Here is a 21,221-nt window from a genome sequence, read left to right as displayed (position 1 = left end):
AATTAACTTGCATCTTCTGCAAAGGTCACTTTGTATTAAGAAGTCCAGATTAGTGAAAATAGTGGAAAATTGCATCAAAGCTGTGAGGTAGGAAAGGCAGTGTTCTTTTTCTCTTGTAATACTATGTGCTGCTTTTTTTAAATCCCATTTCTTGCTAAGTCAGCCGCACCCAGAAGTGTCACAGTCGGTGCTCTGTCGTTACTGCCAAGTGGCAGCCTGCTCTGGCCCAACTTGGTGCAGGCGCTGGGCGGCATCCGAGCCGCCCGGAGCGACAACGACGAGGACAACGACGCAGGGCGGCCCGAAGGCAGCAGCGGGCTCGCACCGCGCGGCTCGGCCCTTATGGGGCGAGGTCCCCGCCCCCACAGCGACCCTACGCGCGCAGCCTCCCCACCCCACCCCCCTCCCCCGGTGCCACAGCGGCGTCAGGTTAGAGGCGCCCGCGGCCGGCCCGGCGCACGCGCAGTGTGAGCGAGGCGCTGGGTGTGCAAGCAAGCTTTACTCGGCCCGACAGAGCGCCCCGCCCCGCCCCGCCCGCCCGTCACGGCGCCAGCTGGTCCAGGCGCTCGTCTCGCCGCTGCGCCAGGTGCGCCTCGATGATCCGTGCGAAGAGGCCCCTCCGCAGCAGGCCGTAGGCCAGCGGCAGCAGCTGCGCCACCGTCTTGTGGAAGTACTGCGCGACAAGGAGACAACGGCCTTCGTCAGCGCCGCGCCGCGGGCACCCGCACCGCCAGCGCCCGCCCCGCGCCTGCCGCCCCCCGAGGGACTGGCACTGGGCACGCCCCTCACTACCGCACACAGCGGCCCCCCGCCTCTGCCGCAGGGGAGGCAGCTTTAGGCGTGCTGCGCCTGGGGCTGGGCACCCGGGCACAATGCGGGCATCTACGCTGGCCCCCGCAGCACCAGGAGCCTGGCTGCCGTCAGAACGGGAACGCGGCTCTCCAGGGCTACAGCCAGGCAGACTGGCCAGGACAGCAAACAGTGCTGCTGTAACTGCATATAAGCCTAACGTTGTGACGTGCGGTTGCTGTAATACTTACATGCGACCCGTAGCAGAACAGGTCCATACCCAGCTCGTATCCCATCCCGTAGTCGCACTCGTCATTAGCAAACTGAACAAAGGTGAGCATTTCTTGGATGGGGGCAAATGCTTTCAGTCTCTCATCGTCAGTAGGAGCATCAACAATGGCCTTACATATTTTTTTAAGATTAGCTGCGAAAATAAAAGCAGAAATACTTCAATGTTTAAATTGAGAAATATATTGCATGGAAGTAGCTTCTGCCAAAAGTATACCTGCAGGTCACATTTTGGTACAAGCTGCGGGATAAAAAGCTCCCCCCTTTTCCTCTGCAGCTCATTCTTACCCCATGCCCATCCATCTCAGTTCCCCAAAGAGATGGGCATTCACGTGTTGAACCTTCATCAAGGAACTGATTCTGCTTACTACAACACCAGAAGAGAAGGGGGAACAAGAAATAAACCCACAAATCCCTGAATGTACATCAGTTCTTTGAATCTACTTCCTGCGTGGCTGTGCAGTAGTATAAACTACTACTATAGGAATTATTATTTTGTATTTAGTATGTTTCTTTGATTCTCATCTGGTTTACTTATATAAACCAAACTTAGTTGCTCAAGTGTGACAGTTAAAACATCTGCCCTTTACTCCCAGCTGCTCGTATTCTTTAGGTAGAAAACACGAATGCAATTTGCTTTTGCAAAACAGGTATGTGACTGGAGACTGTCTACTTAAACAGAGCAGAAGAATATAGTGAACAATATCTTTACCATTTGTTTCGGGCAGTTCTCTGTATCCAACATCATTTTTGTCTACAGGAACAACCAGGCCAGCTCCGTGAAATGTTTTGGTCACCACCTAAACAAAGAGCCAGGAAATCAAACGTAGTACCGTAAGTCAATACCGTGACATAAAACCACTCACATCACTAAACAACATCAGCACCTGGCTGCTGGTGGCCAACCCAAACACAGTGTCTAGGCTCAAGGACGCCAACTTAAAGTATACTGCAATTATTTTTAAGCACTGAAGTTTCAAATAACCAGAAACTCCAGCGAAGTTCTGAAATCTAGGACTGCTTGTAGTCACTTGTATATTTTGTGCATTTTACTATATTTGCTCCGTCCCTGCTGCCATAATTACTTCTAATAGGTATGGAAAAAATAATCTATTAACACAAATCATCCTTCATGTTACTCTTTCTCATAGATCCAACCCAACCATTCGCATGGACCTTCACTACGAGGCAGTCTTCTCCATGCTCCCCATTTGTTTCAGACTATTTCTGCCTTTTTTTTTTCTTTATTTTAATGCCTTACTTGGCAAGCTATGTTTTAGAAGAGTAAAGTGTTTTGATTTAATCCCATTATTTGGAACACACTTGTACTGATCTTCCCTCTCCTGAAGTTTTATAGAAAGAGATCTGGATATTCCTAAATGAGGCTTCTTTACTGAATAGAAGGATTCCAAAACAAAAGAAAAAAGGAAGAAAAAAGAAGAAAAAAAAAAGAAAAACAGGTAAGTAAATGAAAAAAACAGTTTAACAGAACTTAGTTCTCTCCAGCGGATCAGGAAAGTCATACTTTCTTATCTCTCTGTTTCATCTTCATGGTTTTTTGTTCCAGAGAATAACCCAATTCTTTTGCTGTTCTTGTTAGTTTTTCATCTATCTCTTTCAAAACAGCACTTTTCTTTTTATCAGTCACTTCCTTAAGTTTTTTTGACAAAAATAATCTGTAAACAGAAGAAACATGTCTTAAAAGAGCTAAACAGAAAAAAAACAAATGAATAGCCTTCTAATCACTAAACCTCCAAATCTTATAATGAAGATTAGCAGTCAAGGGTTTATTTATACACAGACTTAGGAATGCAAGCCTCTCAACAACAAGCACCACAAAAAGCAAAGTTTGGCACAGAGAGAGTACTCTGGCCTTTTCTATCTGTGTTTGCATGACAATACGGTTTGCGCTATCTGCAGGTGCTGAAGATTCTCACGAACTCAGTCGCTGTTCATCCGTCTATCTGAAGAATTTAGTTTACTGCTTCAGTGACTTACACGCTCTTTGTCATCCAAGTCATGCACATAAATACATATTGATGAGTTTCATCGTGGGACTTTCAAAACAAATGTCATTGTTTAACTCTGCACTTCACACGGGTTGTTTGCAGAATCTTTTCTTCCGTCTGCTTTCACTTACTGACATGCATCTGTCCTTAGAGAGCTTTCCATTTTTAACTGACAGGCCATGAAACAGGAGTATTCACACTTCTGTTGTTTACGTTCATGATGCAGGACCACATAAAGCTTCATGAATCGTACAGAATTATATACTCATATAAATGCTAACCTGCCCCAGCTCAGAAATGGGGCTTCTTGTAGTTACTCTTTATATATAATGTATTTTTACATATGCATGAAAGATGTAGCTGCGTTATCTCCTCTCACATCTCCTGATTAACAGTTTCTTTTCTATACTACTTTTTACAAATAGAAGTAAATATGAACCTTACTTGACTGCAGCAAATACATTGTCACCAACTGGAGTAATCAGACAGTTCTTCTTAGCTTCATTTGCACCAACCCACACCGGAAGCTCATCTGGCACATCCCTATTTTTGAAAAAGTACATACAAATATTCAAGCTGTGTCCATTTCTCCTATTTCAAAGTGAAATTAATTTGCCTCCTCACTATGCTGACATCTCCTTCAGAGACCTTACAAAAGCAACATTAGGTCTAAAACTGTAGAGCCTTAAAGTATGCTTTTGAAAGGAGCTCCTATCAATAATCACACAGAGAACGCAGACTCACCTTATTTCATAATGCTTGACTTTTTCTTTTAAGTCTTATGGCTAGAGATTAAACTAACCAGAAGGTGCTCTGGAGGGATGATGGGGCGAGTTTAATAAACATTTAAATCTAACCTTCAACTCCAATATCTCTGGTCTTATTTTATTAAAGATACCAACCCATGTGTTAATATTCTGTTAAAGAAGAGACATTTATTTGACGTTTATTTTAATTTATACATTTCATTCTCAAATCCTGTGTCATGGAAAACATGGAGGAGAAAAAGTAACAGGCAACTGTATCATAACAAGAGCATATATTAAATACCTGAAATATCCCATGTGATACTGTGTTTTGCTATCCCCAACAAGTATAGTCTGGAATTCTGGGGGATCATAGAAGAATCTCCAATGAAGATTGAAGTTCACATCTGTTAATTTCGCTTTTTTGTGTTTTCCAGCAAGAATGTCATATGGTCCAACCAGTGTAAGTCCAACACTTGACACAAGTGCATCTGAAAAGCAGAGCACGAACTGTTTTAATTTCTGGCTGGTGCACAGCTAAATCAAGACACTCCTGTGTCACTCACGTATCAAAAATATCCATAAATCCAAACAGTCACACATACTGTTTATCAGACAAGGAAAGTTGAGACGTTCTTTTGTTTAATTAGCTTTCATTCAAGAGTTAGGATATTAAGAGTTAGGTTATTATACTTTTCATTGGAAAATAAAGTGGCATTCCTAGAGCACCTTGAGACCTCATATTCTGTTATATAATAAATTTTAGGGAGTTGAAGTCTGAGTTGATACGAGGAAACTTTAATTCAATATTTAATATTTTAAATGTACCTACAAGAAAGGCAGATTTAGATAACATTTAATCCTTGACGTGCCACGGTTTAATTATATTTCAGGAAGCTTGAAGTAGACTGACATCTTTGTGATTATCTCCAGTATTCTTGTTTATACTCAAGTAAATATCTTGACAGCTGAGCTGCAAACTGAAGCAGCATGAGAACGCATCTGACAGCCTCCAGTTTGCCTACCTTCCGGCTGTTTTTTTTGAGAGTGAAAGTTAGGAAAGGCAAAAAATAAATAAAATCCAAAAACCTACCACTTGGTTTCTCAGGATCTAGTTCTTCACAGAACTTCCAAAATTGGTAGAAGTCTTCAGGTAGCCTAAGCTGGTAGCACGTTTCTGCTTCTTGACGAAGAGCATCAGGTATATCTGCCTGATTTGACCTTCTCTTCTTGGCATCCCCATTTTTTTCACACTGCAGATAGGGAAAGAAAAGTTAACCTCATTGCTTCCTGTCAGTTCCACTGAAGAACTTTACAAAGCCTCTGTATTAATGGAAAAACAACGACCAAGACCATAAAGTCGTGCTTGTTATTTAAAACAGCGTACATACAGATTAGAACATCTACTTTGCAGAGAGTCCCTTAGGAGTGTTATAACAAGTGTTACAACTTGTTTTCCCCAACAAGTTCTTAATATGTACAAAATAGCAAAGCACTACTTTGATATCAGTGGGTCAGTGTGCCCCTAAAGAAGCACCTTTATGAGCTCATCAAGTAAAGGACTAAGCAATCTTAATCTAAGTTTGGCATTATGTTAAAATGGCAGTTTCTAACCACGCAGCAGCCTGCATCTAAGGAACTCCTGTTATACAAGCACTTAGAAGAACGGACACAATTTTGTCATGCTTGATTGAAGGACATAAATCCTCCAAGTGTTTACTACCTGTGCCACTCTGCTATTCCCAGTCTGAGCTGGTGCAGTTTACAGCCTAACATTTTAGATGCAGCCAAAAGTTTAAGTTGCTGTAAAAAAAAAAATAATGAAAAAAAGATGTAAGGCGAACCAAAACGGGCATGGAAATGCTCCATCCATGCACACACACCGCTACAGCTGTAAGCCTAGGTGGGCTTTTCCCCTGCGATGCTCTAAAAATTGGTAGGTAACTAAACGCTAACGAACAAGTTATACATAAAAAGGCCAGGTTTATTCCTCTGCTCGGGACGGCACGCCAGGGCTCCCCGCCCGCCCCGACGCGGGCCTAGGGGCTCCGAGCGGCGGCCCGCAGCGCCCCCCCCTCAGCCCGGGGGCCGCCCGCCAACCGCCACCCAACGGCCGCCAACCGCCGCCAAGGGCCGCGCCGCGCGCCCGCTAACCGCCACCTGCTCGCCCCCCGCCGCCGCCGCCGCCGCGCGCGGCCGCCGCTTGCCGCCCCCTGTCATGCTCCCGCCGGCCGCATCGCCGCGCAGCGCGCCCCGCCCCTTCCGAGGTCGCGCGCCGCGGCCCCGCGCCTGCGCACGCCCCGCCCGCCGGGGAGGGGGAGCCCGCCGTTAAACGGCCGGGAGGGGGCTGAGGGGGGGGCTTTGAGGTGGCTCGCGCGGGTGGGCGGTGGTGGGCTGCTGAAGGGCTTTGCGCGGAGAGGCAGGGCTGGGAGACCTGCGGCACGCCTCACGAGTCCTGTGAGGAGCGGCTGAGGGAGCTGGGGTTGTTCAGTCTGGGGAAGAGGAGGCTCTCCTGAACCTCATTGCTCTCTGCAACTACCTGAAAGGAAGGTGTGGGGAGCTGGGGGTCGGCCTCTTCTCACAGGTAACTAGTGACAGGACTAAAGGCCTCAAGTTGCGCCAGGGGAGGTTTAGGTTGGAAATGAGGAGACATTTTTTCTCAGAAAGAGCAGTCAGGCATTGGGACGGGTTGTCCAGGGAGGTGGTGGAGTCACCATCACTTTTTTTTTTTTGTTTGTTTTAAGTCTTGCAGTCCCTTAAGAACAACTGTTGGCTACAGTATTTGCAGTGACCCAGGTTATTAGCTTCTATCTAGGAATATGCTGCAGTGTAATTTGGCCATATATAACATTGACAGCTTAGCATTGGTTTTAGTGATGCAACTGACACAAAAGCCTGATAATTTTAAGTCTGGCTACAACATTCGCTATAAAAAGTTGCAAAGTATGTTACAGGAAACTTGATCCTGACTGAGGATGTTTCCTATCTGTAAAAAATAGGTAGGTACTTCACAGAAAACATGGGTTGATACCACAGAGGTACAGGGCAGTCAGGGACAAAGTCTCCTCCTTCAGCTGGGGAAACTGATGTTTAAATCAACATATGTACTGAATTATTTTCAAAAATCCTGCAAACACACGGAAGGAATATTAAATTCCAAATTTGAACTTCATCTAAGGGATGGATTACGTTTCATAACCTGAGGTTAAGCAGAATCAAGATGCAAGAGCTTGCTAACAAACCACAAACCTAAATTTCTTGTGGGAAGTGTAAGGAGGACTGCCCTGAGGTTTCTCTGGGATGTGTTTTCTAATATTAGTCTCACTGTTGCTCCATAATTTCCAGGATACCAGACCTTAACTGTAGTGTAAGCATGATGAAAGGGCACCTGAAGGAATGGCGTTTTCCTCAGTAGCCTGGTGGAGGTGACTTTGGGTTCTTAATTCTTAGGAGAATAAAGCCTGCTCCCCCCCCCCCCCCAAAAAAAAAAAAAAGAAGTAAAAAAAGGAGTATCCATTATATACTGTAGCTTACCTTACTGAAATTCATACTTCATGCAACAAATTGGTTCAGTGACACCTGAGGCACTGATATTTCCCATTTCAGCATTAAATCTAATGATGAGTACTAGGTTCTGCCACCCTTTACTATTTCAGGATTGGCTTTTTTCCCATTGCAAGGTGAGGTTAATTAAGGAATTAGCTGTGAGTAGTTAGTTATTAAAAAAGGCAAAGAATTTTGAAGAACCAAGACAAAGTATCTTAATATAGTATTGGCCAGGTTGATGACTTTGTGTACAGTATAGCTCCTTTAGGAGGCAGCCTTAAGGAACTAATTAATCCCTTGATTAACCTCATCTCCAAACCCGTAGCTTTGCAGAGACTTTTCAAGCCCTCCTCTTCCCGGTTTTTATTGAAATAAACACTTAAAGTAATCATTGTCAGTTCCACAAGTGGAATTTTACTAAGTTGAATGCAAGAGCTACATGAGAAGGATAGTTCAAACATGCCTCATGCCCTAGCCTATAGTCTCAAGTGTGTATTCTTGCCACATTAGTCTTCTGCTACATAACAACTGAATGAAATCATCGTGAAGGCTTTTATATACTGAGTCGAGAAGAACACAGAACCTTTTCACAGGTGGAAAACTGAAAACTTTTCTCAGTTTGACATTTTGTCAGTTTGACATTTGCCTCTTATGATATTTGGCATTCCAGCATTGCGAGAGAAGTAGTAGAGGTGTGAAGTGACCTTACGATGGACCCATTGTAGATATGCCAAAATCTCACAAAGCAGAGCTATGCTGGAAAAATGCAAGTTAACTAGAGAAATACTTCAGCATTGGCATAGTGTTAATAGTGACAGGCCTCAAAAGCCCAAGCTGTAAGGCCATCACCACTTCACTGAAGATACAACTCCTGTGAGCTTTATAGATCAGTTTATTTTTCTTTTTTTTTTTTTTTTTCTCCACAGAAGCTATAAAAGCTTGAAAGCAAGCACCTCTCCTCTAGAGTAGTCTCCGGTTTGGTGATACCCCAGGAAAGAAGGAGGCACAAAATCTAGGAGGAAAGATAGTAAATCACCTCATGCTTCCAGGCAGGTGCCCCAGCCACTAGGTTATTGGGTAAGAGCAACAGTGTTTGACCATATTTAAAGTAAAATGAGCACTCATTTTGCATCTATATACATATATATGCATGTATACATATTTATGAACATATAGATGTGTAGTGTAACTCACTGTCCTTTTATATAAATCTTACAAACAATTTTGGAATGAGTACCCTGTGAGAAATAGGAGATGAAGTGCCCACTTGCCTGATCCTATCCCATCAGGCTTAAGCTACGAGGCAGTTAGCTTGGTTCAGTTAAGACCATGGTGTGGTACATTCAGAAAGCTTGACCGGATAGATAAGAGGGGCATTTTTGAGATTAGATGTATCTAGACCCAGGTGGCAGCTAAGAAGTGGTTTTCAGGACAGCAGTTCTGAACTTAAGTACACGCTTTAGGTTTGATAAACTATCAGTTACTCTTCAGTTAAGTCTTTATGCTCATCAGCTCCTCTCTGAATTTTAGAAATAAGAGATTGTGAGACTCCGCACAGTTTTACCATGCAGGCCCCCTCTGAAAACACAACAAAACAAAAAACAACACTGCAAGATACAAAATGATTATTCAGTGCACTATTGTATTTTTTTCTCTCTGTAAATAAGCAGTAGCTCCATCTGTGCGTACCTACCTCCAAACAATTTGTTCTCACCTCTCAAGTCATAGACTTGAAAGCATTTCTATAATATGGTATTGCTAACTGTGTTGACATCCCTTCTTTTAACAACCTCTAAAGCTGTGACATGGAAGAATTTTTACAAAGGATGAGCAACTAAAGCAGAATATACAATAAAGCATTTTAGAGCTCCCTACTTCAAACCTGTAAACAGTCTCCTGTGCCTATGCTATCAGACTTCTGAATCAGCATTATCAGAGATTATCTCAGAGATCAATCTGCAAAGTAGCTTTATCAAGCTCTAAGGCCATCTGCATTAGTCCTAATATGCAGAGAGCCTAGCCTTTTTTCTTTAATTTTAAAGCATTCATAAATACGCAGTAACAGCTTCTGTGAGAGAGTACAAAACTGCACTCTGTTGTCTTGATAAAAAAAAAAAAAAAACAACAAAACTTTTCAGACCTGCTTACTTAAAAGCTGTGGTAGATATTTCCTGTGTATACATTTAATTTACCCTTTGAAGTCACCAAAACCTTCATGTGTCTTATAACGATTTTTCCTGTATGTTCCCAAGATCATTGCTTAATATCCAAAGCTACCAAAACATGCCCCATTCTGTGTCAAAATCTTTTTCGTTTCATAGTTGTCCTGGTTCCAGTTAGGACAGAGTTAATTTTTCCTCATAGTAGCTGGTAGGGTGCTATGTTTTGGATTAGGATGAGAAAAGCGCTGATAACATGCTGATGTTTTAATTGTTGCAGAGCATTGTTTACACCAGGCCAAGGACTTTTCGGCTTCTCGCTCTGTCCTGCCAGCGAGCAGGCTGGGGGTGCAGCAGGAGCTGGTAGGGGACAGACCCAGGACAGCTGACCCAAACTGGCCAAAGGGGTATTCCATACCATCTGACGTCATGCTAAACAATATATAGGGGTGGCTGGCCGGGGTGGGGGGCCGGCTGCTCGGGGATAGGCTGGGCATCGGTCAGCGGGTGGTGAGCAATTGCATTGTGCATCACTTGTTTTCTTACACATTATTATTATTAATACTATTATCATTATCACTATTATTATTGTTATTATTATATTCTTGTCTTAATAAACTGTCTTTATCTCAACTCACCGGCTTCACTTTCCCGTTTCTCTCCCCCATCCCAGAGAGGGAGGGGGGAGGGTGAGCGAACGGCTGTGTGGTGTTTAGCTGCCAGCCGGGTTAAACCACAACAGCCCTTTTTGGCGCCCAACGTGGGGCTCGAAGGGTTGAGATATCGACAAATTTGACCAGAGTGTGTTAAACTAAAATTGGTATAAGTATTGGACCTGCTTAATAGTTGCTAGTCACGATGTTGATTGCCTTAATCTCCAGTCTGCTGTACCTGTATTCCAAATTGAGTTTTATAGCGCGTTACTTTCTTTATGTGCTCCCTGTTGCACTGTTTATCCTTTCCGGGCCCTGGTTTAAGATTGTTATGGTACTGTGCGGTGTAACAATGGCTTATGAAATGATGAAATATCTGGTCATGACTTTAACCTGGTATTTGTACTCAGCACTGACATCGACTATATACTTTGGAACCCATATCTCGGAAACTATTAGCAATTACACCTATTGCCTGTTTTCGTTAGGGAGCCAATCTGTGAAGGGGACAGGGGAAGACATGTTTCCCTACCTGTTCACTCTCCCTTTCTCCTTCACCACCACCCTCTTATCCCCCGAGCTAGTTACGGTGGTTCTCCGAGATGTTGAATATCCTTGGGATACTCAGACCAGCCTGCTCTTGTTGTTATGTGTCCTGAATGCGCTTCAGGTTTTGTTGAGGGTTAAACAACTACTTAGGAATCTCATCCAGAGATCTGTCTTGAGGTGGGATAGCTGCGAGTGGCAGGGAGTGTGGGAGGATATGGGCAGGTTTCTAGAGCAGTGGTCACCTCCAGTGTTTTGGACATTCACCCCTGAACAACTGCAAAATCCTAAAAAGCTGGCAGAATGCTTGAAAAAAAGGTGTCATGACTCTGGCAGTTCCAAAGTGACACAAATCACTGTAGCGTGCTGGGGTCTGGCTTGTGCCTATCGAGCTGCAATTGATGCTACTATCAACCTAGCTGCAGCTCCTGCAGCCGCTCCAGCTCCTGCAGCCGCTCCAGGTCCAGCTCCTGCAGCCGCTCCAGTTCCAGCTCCTGCAGCCGCTCCAGCTCCAGCTCCTGCAGCCACTCCAGTTCCAGCTCCTGCAGCCGTTCCAGCTCCTGCAGCCGCCCCAGCTCCAGCTCCTGCAGCCGCTCCAGTTCCAGCTCCTGCAGCTGCTCCAGCTCCAGCTCCTGCAGCTGCTCCAGCTCCAGCTCCTGCAGCTGCTCCAGCTCCAGCTCCCGCAGCCACTCCAGCCCCTGCAGCAGCTCCAGCTCCTGCAGCTGCTCCCACTCCTGTGTCTGGGTCAGAGAAACGAGCTGTAGCAGTGCAAGTTGACCCCGCAGAGGGTATTCCAACCCCTGTGGCAGACCCTGTGTCTGGGTTAGAGAAACGAGCTGTAGCAGTGCCAGTTGCCCCTGTAGACAAGGTGAAAAAATGGTATAGAGGCTCAGGTCGTTTAGAACGCAGACAGTCTTCTGCTAAGTCTGGGCATAGTGAAGACGAGGCTGGGCCATCAAAGGTGCAGGAGACTGAAGATGAGGATGAGGATGTCGAAAAATCAACAGTAACTACCCGGACTCTATACCAGCGTGAGCTACGAGATGTGCGAAAAGATTTTGGTCGCTGTATAGGTGAGCAGCTTGTCACCTGGCTGCTCCGGTGCTGGGACACGGGAGCCAATTATGTGGAATTAGAGGGCAAGGAAGCCAGGCAGCTGGGATCCCTTGCTAGGGACGCATGCATTGACAAAGCAATTGGAGATGGAGCATGATCTCGCAGCCTCTGGAGGTGTCTCCTGTCAGCTGTGCAGGAAAGGTATCCCTTCAAGGAAGAACTTGTATGTCTACCAGGCAAATGGACCACCATGGAGAAGGGAATTCAGTACCTGAGGGAATTGGCCGTACGGGAAGTAATTTATAAGGCCCTAGACGACGCACAAACATCCGCAGATCCAGATGCAGTCCGGTGTACACCACCCATGTGGCGGAAGTTTGTACGGAGTGCACCATCATCATATGCCAGCTCATTGGCAATACTAGCCTGGAAAGCGGAGGAGAATCCCACAGTGAATGAAGTGACTAAAATACTCCGGCAGTACGAAGGAATTCTCTCCTCTTCCCTACAGGCCTGTGTCTCAGCTGTGGAGAAACTCTCTGAAGAGGTCCACCAACTTAAAGAGAATTTATCTTCCCCTCCACCTGAACGAACCAGTGTCCACCAGCTAAAAGAGAATGCTTTGGAGAAACTTTCTGAAAAGATCCACCAACTTGAAGAAAGATTATCTTCCCCTCCACCTGAACGAACCAGTGTCCACCAGCTAAAAGAGAATACTTTGGAGAAACTTTCTGAAAAGATCCACCAACTTGAAGAGAGATTATTTTCCTCCCCACCTGTACAAACCAGTGTCTCAGCTATTAGGGGTAAACGTTCATCTATGCAAGGAAGAAAATATGGTGGGCACACACACAGCGCCACCCTGTGGTTTTACCTACGTGACCATGGAGAGGACATGAGAAAATGGGATGGAAAATCTACTGCGACCCTAGAGGCATGGGTACGTGAATTGCAAAGGAAAACAATTGGGAAAAAGGAGTTCTCTGAAAAGTTTGCTGCTCCAACTTCCAGCAGGCAGTCCTTTAAACACAGAAACGAAGATTCTGACCAGGACTAGAGGGGCCCTGCCTCCAGCCAGGGGGAGGAAAGGGACAATCGAGTTTATTGGACTGTGTGGATTCGATGGCCTGGCACGTCAGACGCACAGAAGTATAAGGCTTTGGTAGACACCGGTGCACAATGTACTCTAATGCCATCAAGCTATAAAGGGCCAGAGCCCATCTGTATTTATGGTGTGACGGGGGGATCCCAGCAGTTAACTGTATTGGAGGCTGAAGTGAGTCTAACCGGTAATGAGTGGCAAAAGCATCGTATTGTGACTGGCCCAGATGCTCCGTGCATCCTTGGCATAGACTATCTTAGAAGAGGATATTTCAAGGACCCAAAAGGGTTCCGCTGGGCTTTTGGCATAGCTGCCTTGGAGACAGAGGACATTAAACAGTTGTCTACCTTGCCTGGTCTCTCAGAGGACCCTTCTGTTGTGGGGTTGCTGAGGGTTGAAGAACAGCAAGTGCCGATCGCTACCACAACTGTGCACCGGCGGCAATATCGCACCAACCGAGACTCCCTGAGTCCCATCCATAAGCTAATTCGTCAACTGGAGAGCCAAGGAGTGATCAGCAAGACTCATTCACCTTTTAATAGTCCTATATGGCCAGTGCGAAAGTCTAATGGTGAGTGGAGACTAACAGTGGACTATCGTGGCCTGAACGAAGTCACGCCACCACTGAGTGCTGCAGTGCCGGACATGCTAGAACTCCAGTATGAACTGGAATCAAAGGCAGCCAAGTGGTATGCCACAATTGATATCGCTAATGCATTTTTCTCCATCCCTCTAGCAGCACAGTGCAGGCCACAGTTTGCTTTCACTTGGAGGGGAGTCCAATATACTTGGAATCGGCTGCCCCAGGGGTGGAAACACAGCCCTACCATTTGCCATGGACTGATCCAGTCTGCGCTGGAGCAGGGGGAAGCTCCTGAACACCTGCAGTACATCGATGACATCATTGTGTGGGGTGACACTGCAGAAGAAGTTTTCGAGAAAGGGAAGAAAATAGTCCAAATCCTTCTGAAGGCCGGTTTTGCCATAAAATAGAATAAAGTTAAAGGACCTGCACGAGAGATCCAGTTTTTAGGAATAAAATGGCAAGATGGACGTCGTCAAATCCCAATGGATGTGATCAACAAAATAACAGCTATGTCTCCACCAACTAGCAAAAAAGAAACACAAACTTTCCTAGGTGTCGTGGGGTTTTGGAGAATGCATATTCCAAATTACAGTCTGATTGTAAACCCGCTCTACCAAGTAACCCGTAAGAAGAATGCTTTTGAATGGGGCCCTGAGCAACGACAAGCCTTTGAACAAATTAAGCAGGAAATAGTTCGTGCAGTAGCCCTCGGGCCAGTCCGAACAGGACCAGATGTAAAGAATGTGCTCTACACCGCAGCAGGGGAGAATGGTCCCACCTGGAGCCTCTGGCAGAAAGAACCTGGGGAAACTCGAGGTCGACCCCTGGGGTTTTGGAGTCGGGGATACAGAGGATCTGAGGCCCGCTATACTCCAACTGAAAAGGAGATATTGGCAGCATATGAAGGAGTTCGATCTGCTTCGGAAGTGGTCGGTACTGAAGCGCAGCTCCTCCTGGCACCCCGACTGCCGGTACTAGGCTGGATGTTCAAAGGAAGGGTCCCCTCTACACATCATGCAACTGATGCTACATGGAGCAAGTGGGTTGCACTGATTACTCAGCGGGCTCGAATAGGAAACCCCAGTCGCCCAGGAATCTTGGAGGTGATTATGGACTGGCCAGAAGGCAAATACTTTGGGATATCATCAGAGGAGGAGGTGGTTCGTGCTGAAGAAGCCCCACTGTACAACAAGCTACCGGAAAATGAGAAGCAATATGCCTTGTTCACTGACGGGTCCTGTCGTATTGTGGGAAAGCATCGGAGATGGAAAGCTGCTGTATGGAGTCCTACACGACGAGTTGCAGAGGCTGCTGAGGGAGAAGGTGAATCGAGTCAGTTTGCAGAAGTGAAAGCCATTCAGCTGGCTTTAGATATTGCTGAACGAGAAAAGTGGCCAGTTCTCTATCTCTATACTGATTCATGGATGGTAGCAAATGCCCTGTGGGGGTGGTTACGGCAATGGAAGCAGAACAACTGGCAGCGCAGGGGCAAGCCCATCTGGGCTGCGGCATTGTGGCAAGATATTGCTGCCCGGGTAGAGAACCTGGTTGTAAAGGTACGCCATGTAGATGCTCATGTGCCCAAGAATCGGGCTACTGAAGAACATCAAAACAACCAGCAGGTGGATCAGGCTGCTAAGATTGAAGTGGCTCAGGTGGACCTGGACTGGCAACATAAAGGTGAATTATTTATAGCCCGATGGGCCCATGACACCTCAGGCCATCAAGGTAGAGATGCAACCTACAGATGGGCTCGCGATCGAGGGGTGGACCTGACCATGGACACTATAGCACAGGTTATTCATGACTGTGAAACATGTGCTGCAATCAAGCAAGCCAAACGGTCAAAACCTCTTTGGGATGGAGGACGATGGCTGAAATATAAATATGGAGAGGCCTGGCAGATTGATTACATCACACTCCCTCAAACCCGCAACGGCAAGCGCCACGTACTTACAATGGTGGATGCAACCACCGGATGGCTGGAAACATATCCGGTGCCCCATGCCACCGCCCGGAACACTATCCTGGGCCTTGAAAAGCAAGTCCTATGGCGACATGGCACCCCAGAGAGAATTGAGTCAGACAACGGGACTCATTTCCGAAACAACCTTACAGACGCTTGGGCCAAAGAACATGGTATTGAGTGGGTGTATCACATCCCCTATCATGCACCAGCCTCTGGAAAAGTTGAACGATACAATGGACTGTTGAAGACTACACTGAAAGCAATGGGTGCTGGGACATTCAAAAATTGGGATACACATTTGGCAAAGGCCACCTGGTTAGTCAATACCAGGGGATCTGCCAACCGAGCTGGACCTGCCCAATCAAACCTGTTACGCACTGTAGAAGGGGATAAAGTTCCTGTAGTGCACGTAAGAAACATGCTGGGTAAAACAGTCTGGGCTACTCCTGCCTCAGGAAAAGGCAAACCCATTCGTGGAATTGCTTTTGCTCAGGGACCTGGATGCGCTTGGTGGGTAATGCAAAAGAATGGGGAGGTCCGGTGTGTACCTCAAGGGGATTTGATACTGGGTGAGAATAGCCCATGAGTTGAATTGTAGTATGTTAATTATTATATAATACTGTATGTCATCACTACCATGATTGCTATATATCATAGATGAAAATGGTGATTAATCAGAATGTATTGGAAAGAGTGTAACCTGAGCATGACATAAATGGTATGGAATAAGGGGTGGATATCTGTCCTGGTTCCAGTTAGGACAGAGTTAATTTTCCCTCATAGTAGCTGGTAGGGTGCTATGTTTTGGATTAGGATGAGAAGAGCGCTGATAACATGCTGATGTTTTAATTGTTGCAGAGCATTGTTTACACCAGGCCAAGGACTTTTCGGCTTCTCGCTCTGTCCTGCCAGCGAGCAGGCTGGGGGTGCAGCAGGAGCTGGGAGGGGACAGACCCAGGACAGCTGACCCAAACTGGCCAAAGGGGTATTCCATACCATCTGACGTCATGCTAAACAATATATAGGGGTGGCTGGCCGGGGTGGGGGGCCGGCTGCTCGGGGATAGGCTGGGCATCGGTCAGCGGGTGGTGAGCAATTGCATTGTGCATCACTTGTTTTCTTACACATTATTATTATTAATACTATTATCATTATCACTATTATTATTATTATTGTTATTATTATATTCCTGTCTTAATAAACTGTCTCTGTCTCAACTCACTGGCTTCACTTTCCCATTTCTCTCCCCCATCCCAGAGAGGGAGGGGGGAGGGTGAGCGAACGGCTGTGTGGTGTTTAGCTGCCAGCCGGGTTAAACCACAACAATAGTTATTAATTATTGTGAAGAAAGCCTTCGAGAGTTAAAAGGCTGAGCGAAAGCTTTTATCAGCTACTAGATTCTAGAAAGAAGGAAAGATCAGCAGAGTTGTTGAAATCTGGTTTATGCTTCTTCCCTGCCATTCACTGACTCACTTATGCTCAAAGCTTTCTTTAAGAGTTAATTTCTTTCCTCCCACCCCTTGCAAGGTTCAGATTTGCCCTTCTGTGAAGGAAATATCAGAAATAAAGCTATTCTGTTCAGAGACTGTGCTCAGGTGTTCCAGAGACTTAAGGGCAGAGTTCTGTGCAAGACACAAAGTCTGCTCTGCTCTACCAGGTTAGATGGGGTGTGATGCATGTAGTTCACCATCTGTTTTTCCATACTCTTAAGTTTATACAATTTAGGGGGAACCATTCAAGCCACGCTTAGTTACTGGTTTTAGATAATTTCAGGAGTACCTAAGCAGTAAGGAATAGGTGTGTGCAGTCTCCTCATCATTCACTGTAAGGTACTGATGACTAGACTATGCAATATAAATACATAGACATTTAATTTCTGTTCAGCAACTACTAGCTTTTGCAGAACGTGACACTGCATTTCTCTTGCCACAAGAGGGAGCCATTTAAATTCTTGTTATTAAAAAAACAGAATTTTGAAGAGCCAAGACAAAGTATCTTAATACACGATCGGCCGGGCAGATGTGCTTGTGTACCATTCAGTATAGCTCCTTTAGGAGACAGCCTGCTTCTTAACTCCAGCTAATGTAAGTTTTCTGTAAGCAATCCCTGCATACGTACCAAGTATGTTGGATTTTTATGTCAGCTGTTTTGTATGGTTGTATAGAATGCAGCATCACACAAAGAGTGACATTATGCTATTCGTAAATAGTTTTTAATATTGCAGTTTAAGTGGAGATCTGGTTCTTAATGAGTTGCTTTACAAAATTACCAGCCTCCTCCTCAGGTTAAGCCTTAAATAATCCTTAGATCACACAGAGCTTCTGGTCGTAGGGTTATTAGCTTCTGTAGGGCAGCTCCATGTTTTCAGGTTCAAAGGAGGACATGTCCTCCTTTCCATCAAAATAAGGATGAGCAGGAACTGTGGACACATTCAGTGTAAAAGATGAGAGATTTGCCTTCAGGAAGGTTGTGAGCAAGCAGTGCCGCAGCAGACTGCAAAGACACTCGGTGCCTCTGCTGAGTCACCATCTTAGTGCTGCCTGTGCTGACAGGTTGTCCTGGATCCCCGCCAGCTCCCCTTGCAGTTCCGTGAGGTAGGCTATATATACATGATGAATGAAAGAAGAAAACGCAGTGGGAGGATGAAAAAAAAAATCGTGTCACTGGAGGAAAACTCATCAGGATATTGCAGGCCATCTATTTCCTGAGAAATCCTGGAAGCTTCATGTTGCTTTGTACAGTGAATGTTTAAACTAGAATATGGATGAAGATATACGGTAGTTTGCTGTGAAGGGCTTGAAGTCACATATGCATTTTACTGTAGTGATTAATATTATTTTGGCATCAGTTCAGAGAGCCTTTCAATAACAACTCTTGGCAGAAATGTAAACTCACAGCCTGGTACTGTTGTAATCCAGCATTTTGAACCACTGTTTATTTAGATCTGGTAGCTAGCAGTAGACTCTGATTTTAAGTTGGCAGTAGTATTTTACTGCGAGCCAAAGCCTGCCTTTCTGCTCTATATTGAATATAGGAAAACTGTTCTGATTGCATAAATTAGTGCTCGGAACTCTGACCCCTACAACCACCCTATTCTACATTTAATTTCTTTTTTACTCCTGCAATTGTACCCAACTACAGTTTAAGTAGGACCATTTGCCTTACACAGCAGTTAAGATCTATAGATAACAAACAGACCATTATAATTTACCTAGTTTACTAGGAAGCACAGCTAAGTACTTTCAAAGCACTGGTCAGGCTCAGTTCAGCTGAATGTATTATCCTGGGAAGTTAAGAGTCTTCCCGTAAGAATGTACTCATGTAAGGAGCTGCTAATGTAAACACCTATCCAACAAGGTATTTCCTATTTCCCAACAAGAAGTAGAATTGTTAGTAAACCTAACCCAATTTTATTTCTAGCAGGACACTGTTTTCTGAGCCAGGCAATATCAATACAAGATTAATTTTCCAGTTAGGTCTTTTGTTATTTGTGTGTGTTGTGGTTCTCTTTATCTGTAACTTTTCAGCTTAAACCCTTCCCTGCATGTTTACAAAATGCAGCGTATGCGTAAGGAAGATAAAATGTGTAAAACCAAGTGGGTGCCACACTAAAATCTTTGGTCTGAGACATAAAAAATAAAATGAGTCTAATAACAAGTTTCTTAATCAACAGATTCTTAGGAGATACCGCCTTGTGAGGCTTTACATTTTTAATAGGGAAGAAGGATCACTTAATAATATGCTTACCACCAAAACAAACCCTGCATACATTGCCATACGATTAGTAACTTCTAGGACTGTCATGTCTTTTGTATTTGTTTTTACACATACTATTCCTCATCTCGAGTTTTACAACCCTGATTTAGTGGGACAGTTTCCTAATGTGCAGTGTAATTCAATTCATTCTCTGCTGTCACTAGATGCCAGGGTGTTAATCAATACAAATAATGAAATGATGAGTATTAACTAAGTTTTGACTGATTATATTATCATCATCTGGTACATATGCCTTGGCTCCCTCCCCTAAGAAATAATGGGGTGAGGAAGTGGAAAACAGTGGCTCGGAGTCATTCCAGCTTAGGCTAGTGAGTCAGGAGGCAAGCACCTCAGTGTAATTCCCTCTCTCCTTTTAATTCAGGAGCTAAATTGGCGGAATTGATCATATTTCTGTCTGGTCATTAGAGACAGAAAATTGCTAGCCATAACTGGCTGGCAAGACTCCCTAAGGAGCTGGGTAAAACCATGTTTGTATTTTAACACCCCAAGAGGCAGTAGTTTACATTTTCAGATAAATAACCCTCAAACAAGTTTTGTAGCCATTACTGCTGTGGGGGTCACAGAATCCTAAGACTACCCCAACTTAGGAAGGACCCACAAGCATCATCGAGTCCACCTCCTGTTGGAGATAATCCCTTGTGTTCTCAGTGAGATGGGTGTGGTGTTGGTAAGGTGCCTAGGTGGTACAGTGCCGTGAGGGAGTGTGTTTCTGTCAACAGCAGCCAGGCTGGCATCCAAATGGGCAATCCCAAACATGAATACAGGCTTCGTGGTGAGGAGATTTTGAGCAGTGGAGAGGGTATTGGTGGATGAAAAACTGAATATGAGCTGTCAATGTGCATTTAGAGCCCAGAAATCCAATTGTATCTTGAGCTGTATCAACAGAAGTGTAGCTTGCGGGTCGACAGAGGTGATTCTCCCCCTCTATTCCATCTCGTGAGACCCCACCTGGACAGGGTTCAGCCCTGGGGCTCCCAGCATAAGAAAGACATGGACCTGTTAGAGTGGATCCAGAGGAGGGACATGAAGATGATCAGAGGGCTGGAGCACCTCTCCTGTGAAGAACAGCTGAGAGAGCTGGGTTTGTTTATCCTAGAGAAGAGAAAGCTCTGGGGTGACCTTGTAGTAGCCTTCCAGTACTTAAAGGGGGCCTGCATGAAAGCTGGAGAGGGACTCTACCAGGCTGTATAGTGATAGAACAAGGTACAATGGTTTTAAACCAAGATACGGTAGATTTAGATTAGATATTTAGAAGAAATTCTTCAGTATGTGTACACTGATGCACTGGCACAGGTTGCCCAGAGAAGCTGTGGATGCCCCATCCTGGAGGTGCTCAAGGCCAGGCTGGACGGGGCTTTGGGCAACCTGTCTGGTGGGAGGTGTCCCTGTCCATGGCAGGGGGTTGGGACTGGGTGGGCTTTATGGGCCTTTCCAACCCAAACCATTCTGTGATTCTGAGAATTCCTACTGGGAACAGTATCTCCTAGACCATGGGATCTAGCTAGATGGCGTCATTTCCTCCAAGACATCCTCAGGGCAAACAGATTCTTCCTTTGGGTCCTTCTTCAATGAGACAGACTCAGGGAAACGTGTGCCCAGAGCAATACTTGTTGGCCTGGAGCCCACCACCATTGATGAAGCCTGGACTGGGACATACTGCACACTCCTCTACCTGGAGCAGCCCATCAGTGGCAAGAGAGATGCTGCCAACAGCTGTGTTCAGGGCTACTACACCACCAGGAAGGAGATAGTGACTCAGTTGTTGATAGGGCTTGTAAAATGGCTGACCAGTGCAGTAAGCTCCAAGAGTTTCCTGGTCTTCCACAGCTTTGGGGGAGGCATGGGCTTGGGGTTCACTTCCTGCCTCATGGAGTGGCTCTCTGTGGAGAACGGCAAGAAATCTAAGCTGGAGTTCTCTGTATACCCAGCCCTACAGGTCTCCACAGCAGTGATGGAGCCCTACAACTCCATCCTCACCACCCACACCACCCTGGA

General features: G+C 45.4%; 2 protein-coding genes and 1 long non-coding RNA gene across 16 annotated transcripts in view; 2 read left to right on the top strand and 1 right to left on the bottom strand.

The window, feature by feature from the left end:
* Window positions 1–480: 480 nt before the first annotated feature.
* HPF1 (histone PARylation factor 1) lies at window positions 481–6,118 on the bottom strand. The gene is made up of 8 exons (XM_083833615.1): window positions 5,993–6,118; window positions 4,926–5,085; window positions 4,137–4,323; window positions 3,531–3,629; window positions 2,603–2,753; window positions 1,790–1,877; window positions 1,041–1,213; window positions 481–673 (listed from the first exon to the last, which is right to left on the bottom strand). Exons 1-8 carry the CDS (start codon window positions 6,050–6,052, stop codon window positions 542–544), a joined length of 1,050 nt encoding a protein of 349 aa, XP_083689741.1. The 5' UTR covers window positions 6,053–6,118; the 3' UTR covers window positions 481–541.
* Window positions 6,119–6,192: 74 nt separating this feature from the next.
* Window positions 6,193–9,916, top strand: LOC310898459. The gene is made up of 3 exons (XR_014583316.1): window positions 6,193–6,416; window positions 8,305–8,455; window positions 9,818–9,916. It is a non-coding gene; the product is annotated as an uncharacterized lncRNA (long non-coding RNA).
* A 4,046-nt stretch (window positions 9,917–13,962) lies between these two features.
* Window positions 13,963–21,221, top strand: part of LOC310898447 (uncharacterized protein) — a gene marked incomplete at its 5' end in the record, with an annotated part of 290,282 nt that continues 283,023 nt past the window's right edge. For all 14 annotated transcript variants that reach the window (XM_083833594.1, XM_083833593.1, XM_083833602.1 and 11 more), the window contains one exon: window positions 13,963–16,537. In XM_083833594.1, coding sequence (XP_083689720.1) covers window positions 13,963–16,035 — 2,073 coding nt within the window. In that variant the 3' untranslated portion in view covers window positions 16,036–16,537. The remainder of the gene's footprint in view (window positions 16,538–21,221) is intronic.

Source organism: Anser anser (genome assembly GCF_964211835.1).
Source record: "Anser anser genome assembly, chromosome: 4".
Lineage (NCBI taxonomy): Eukaryota > Metazoa > Chordata > Aves > Anseriformes > Anatidae > Anser > Anser anser.
The sequence above is the reverse complement of the archived record's forward strand: the minus strand, read 5'-3'. Positions and strand labels throughout refer to the sequence as shown.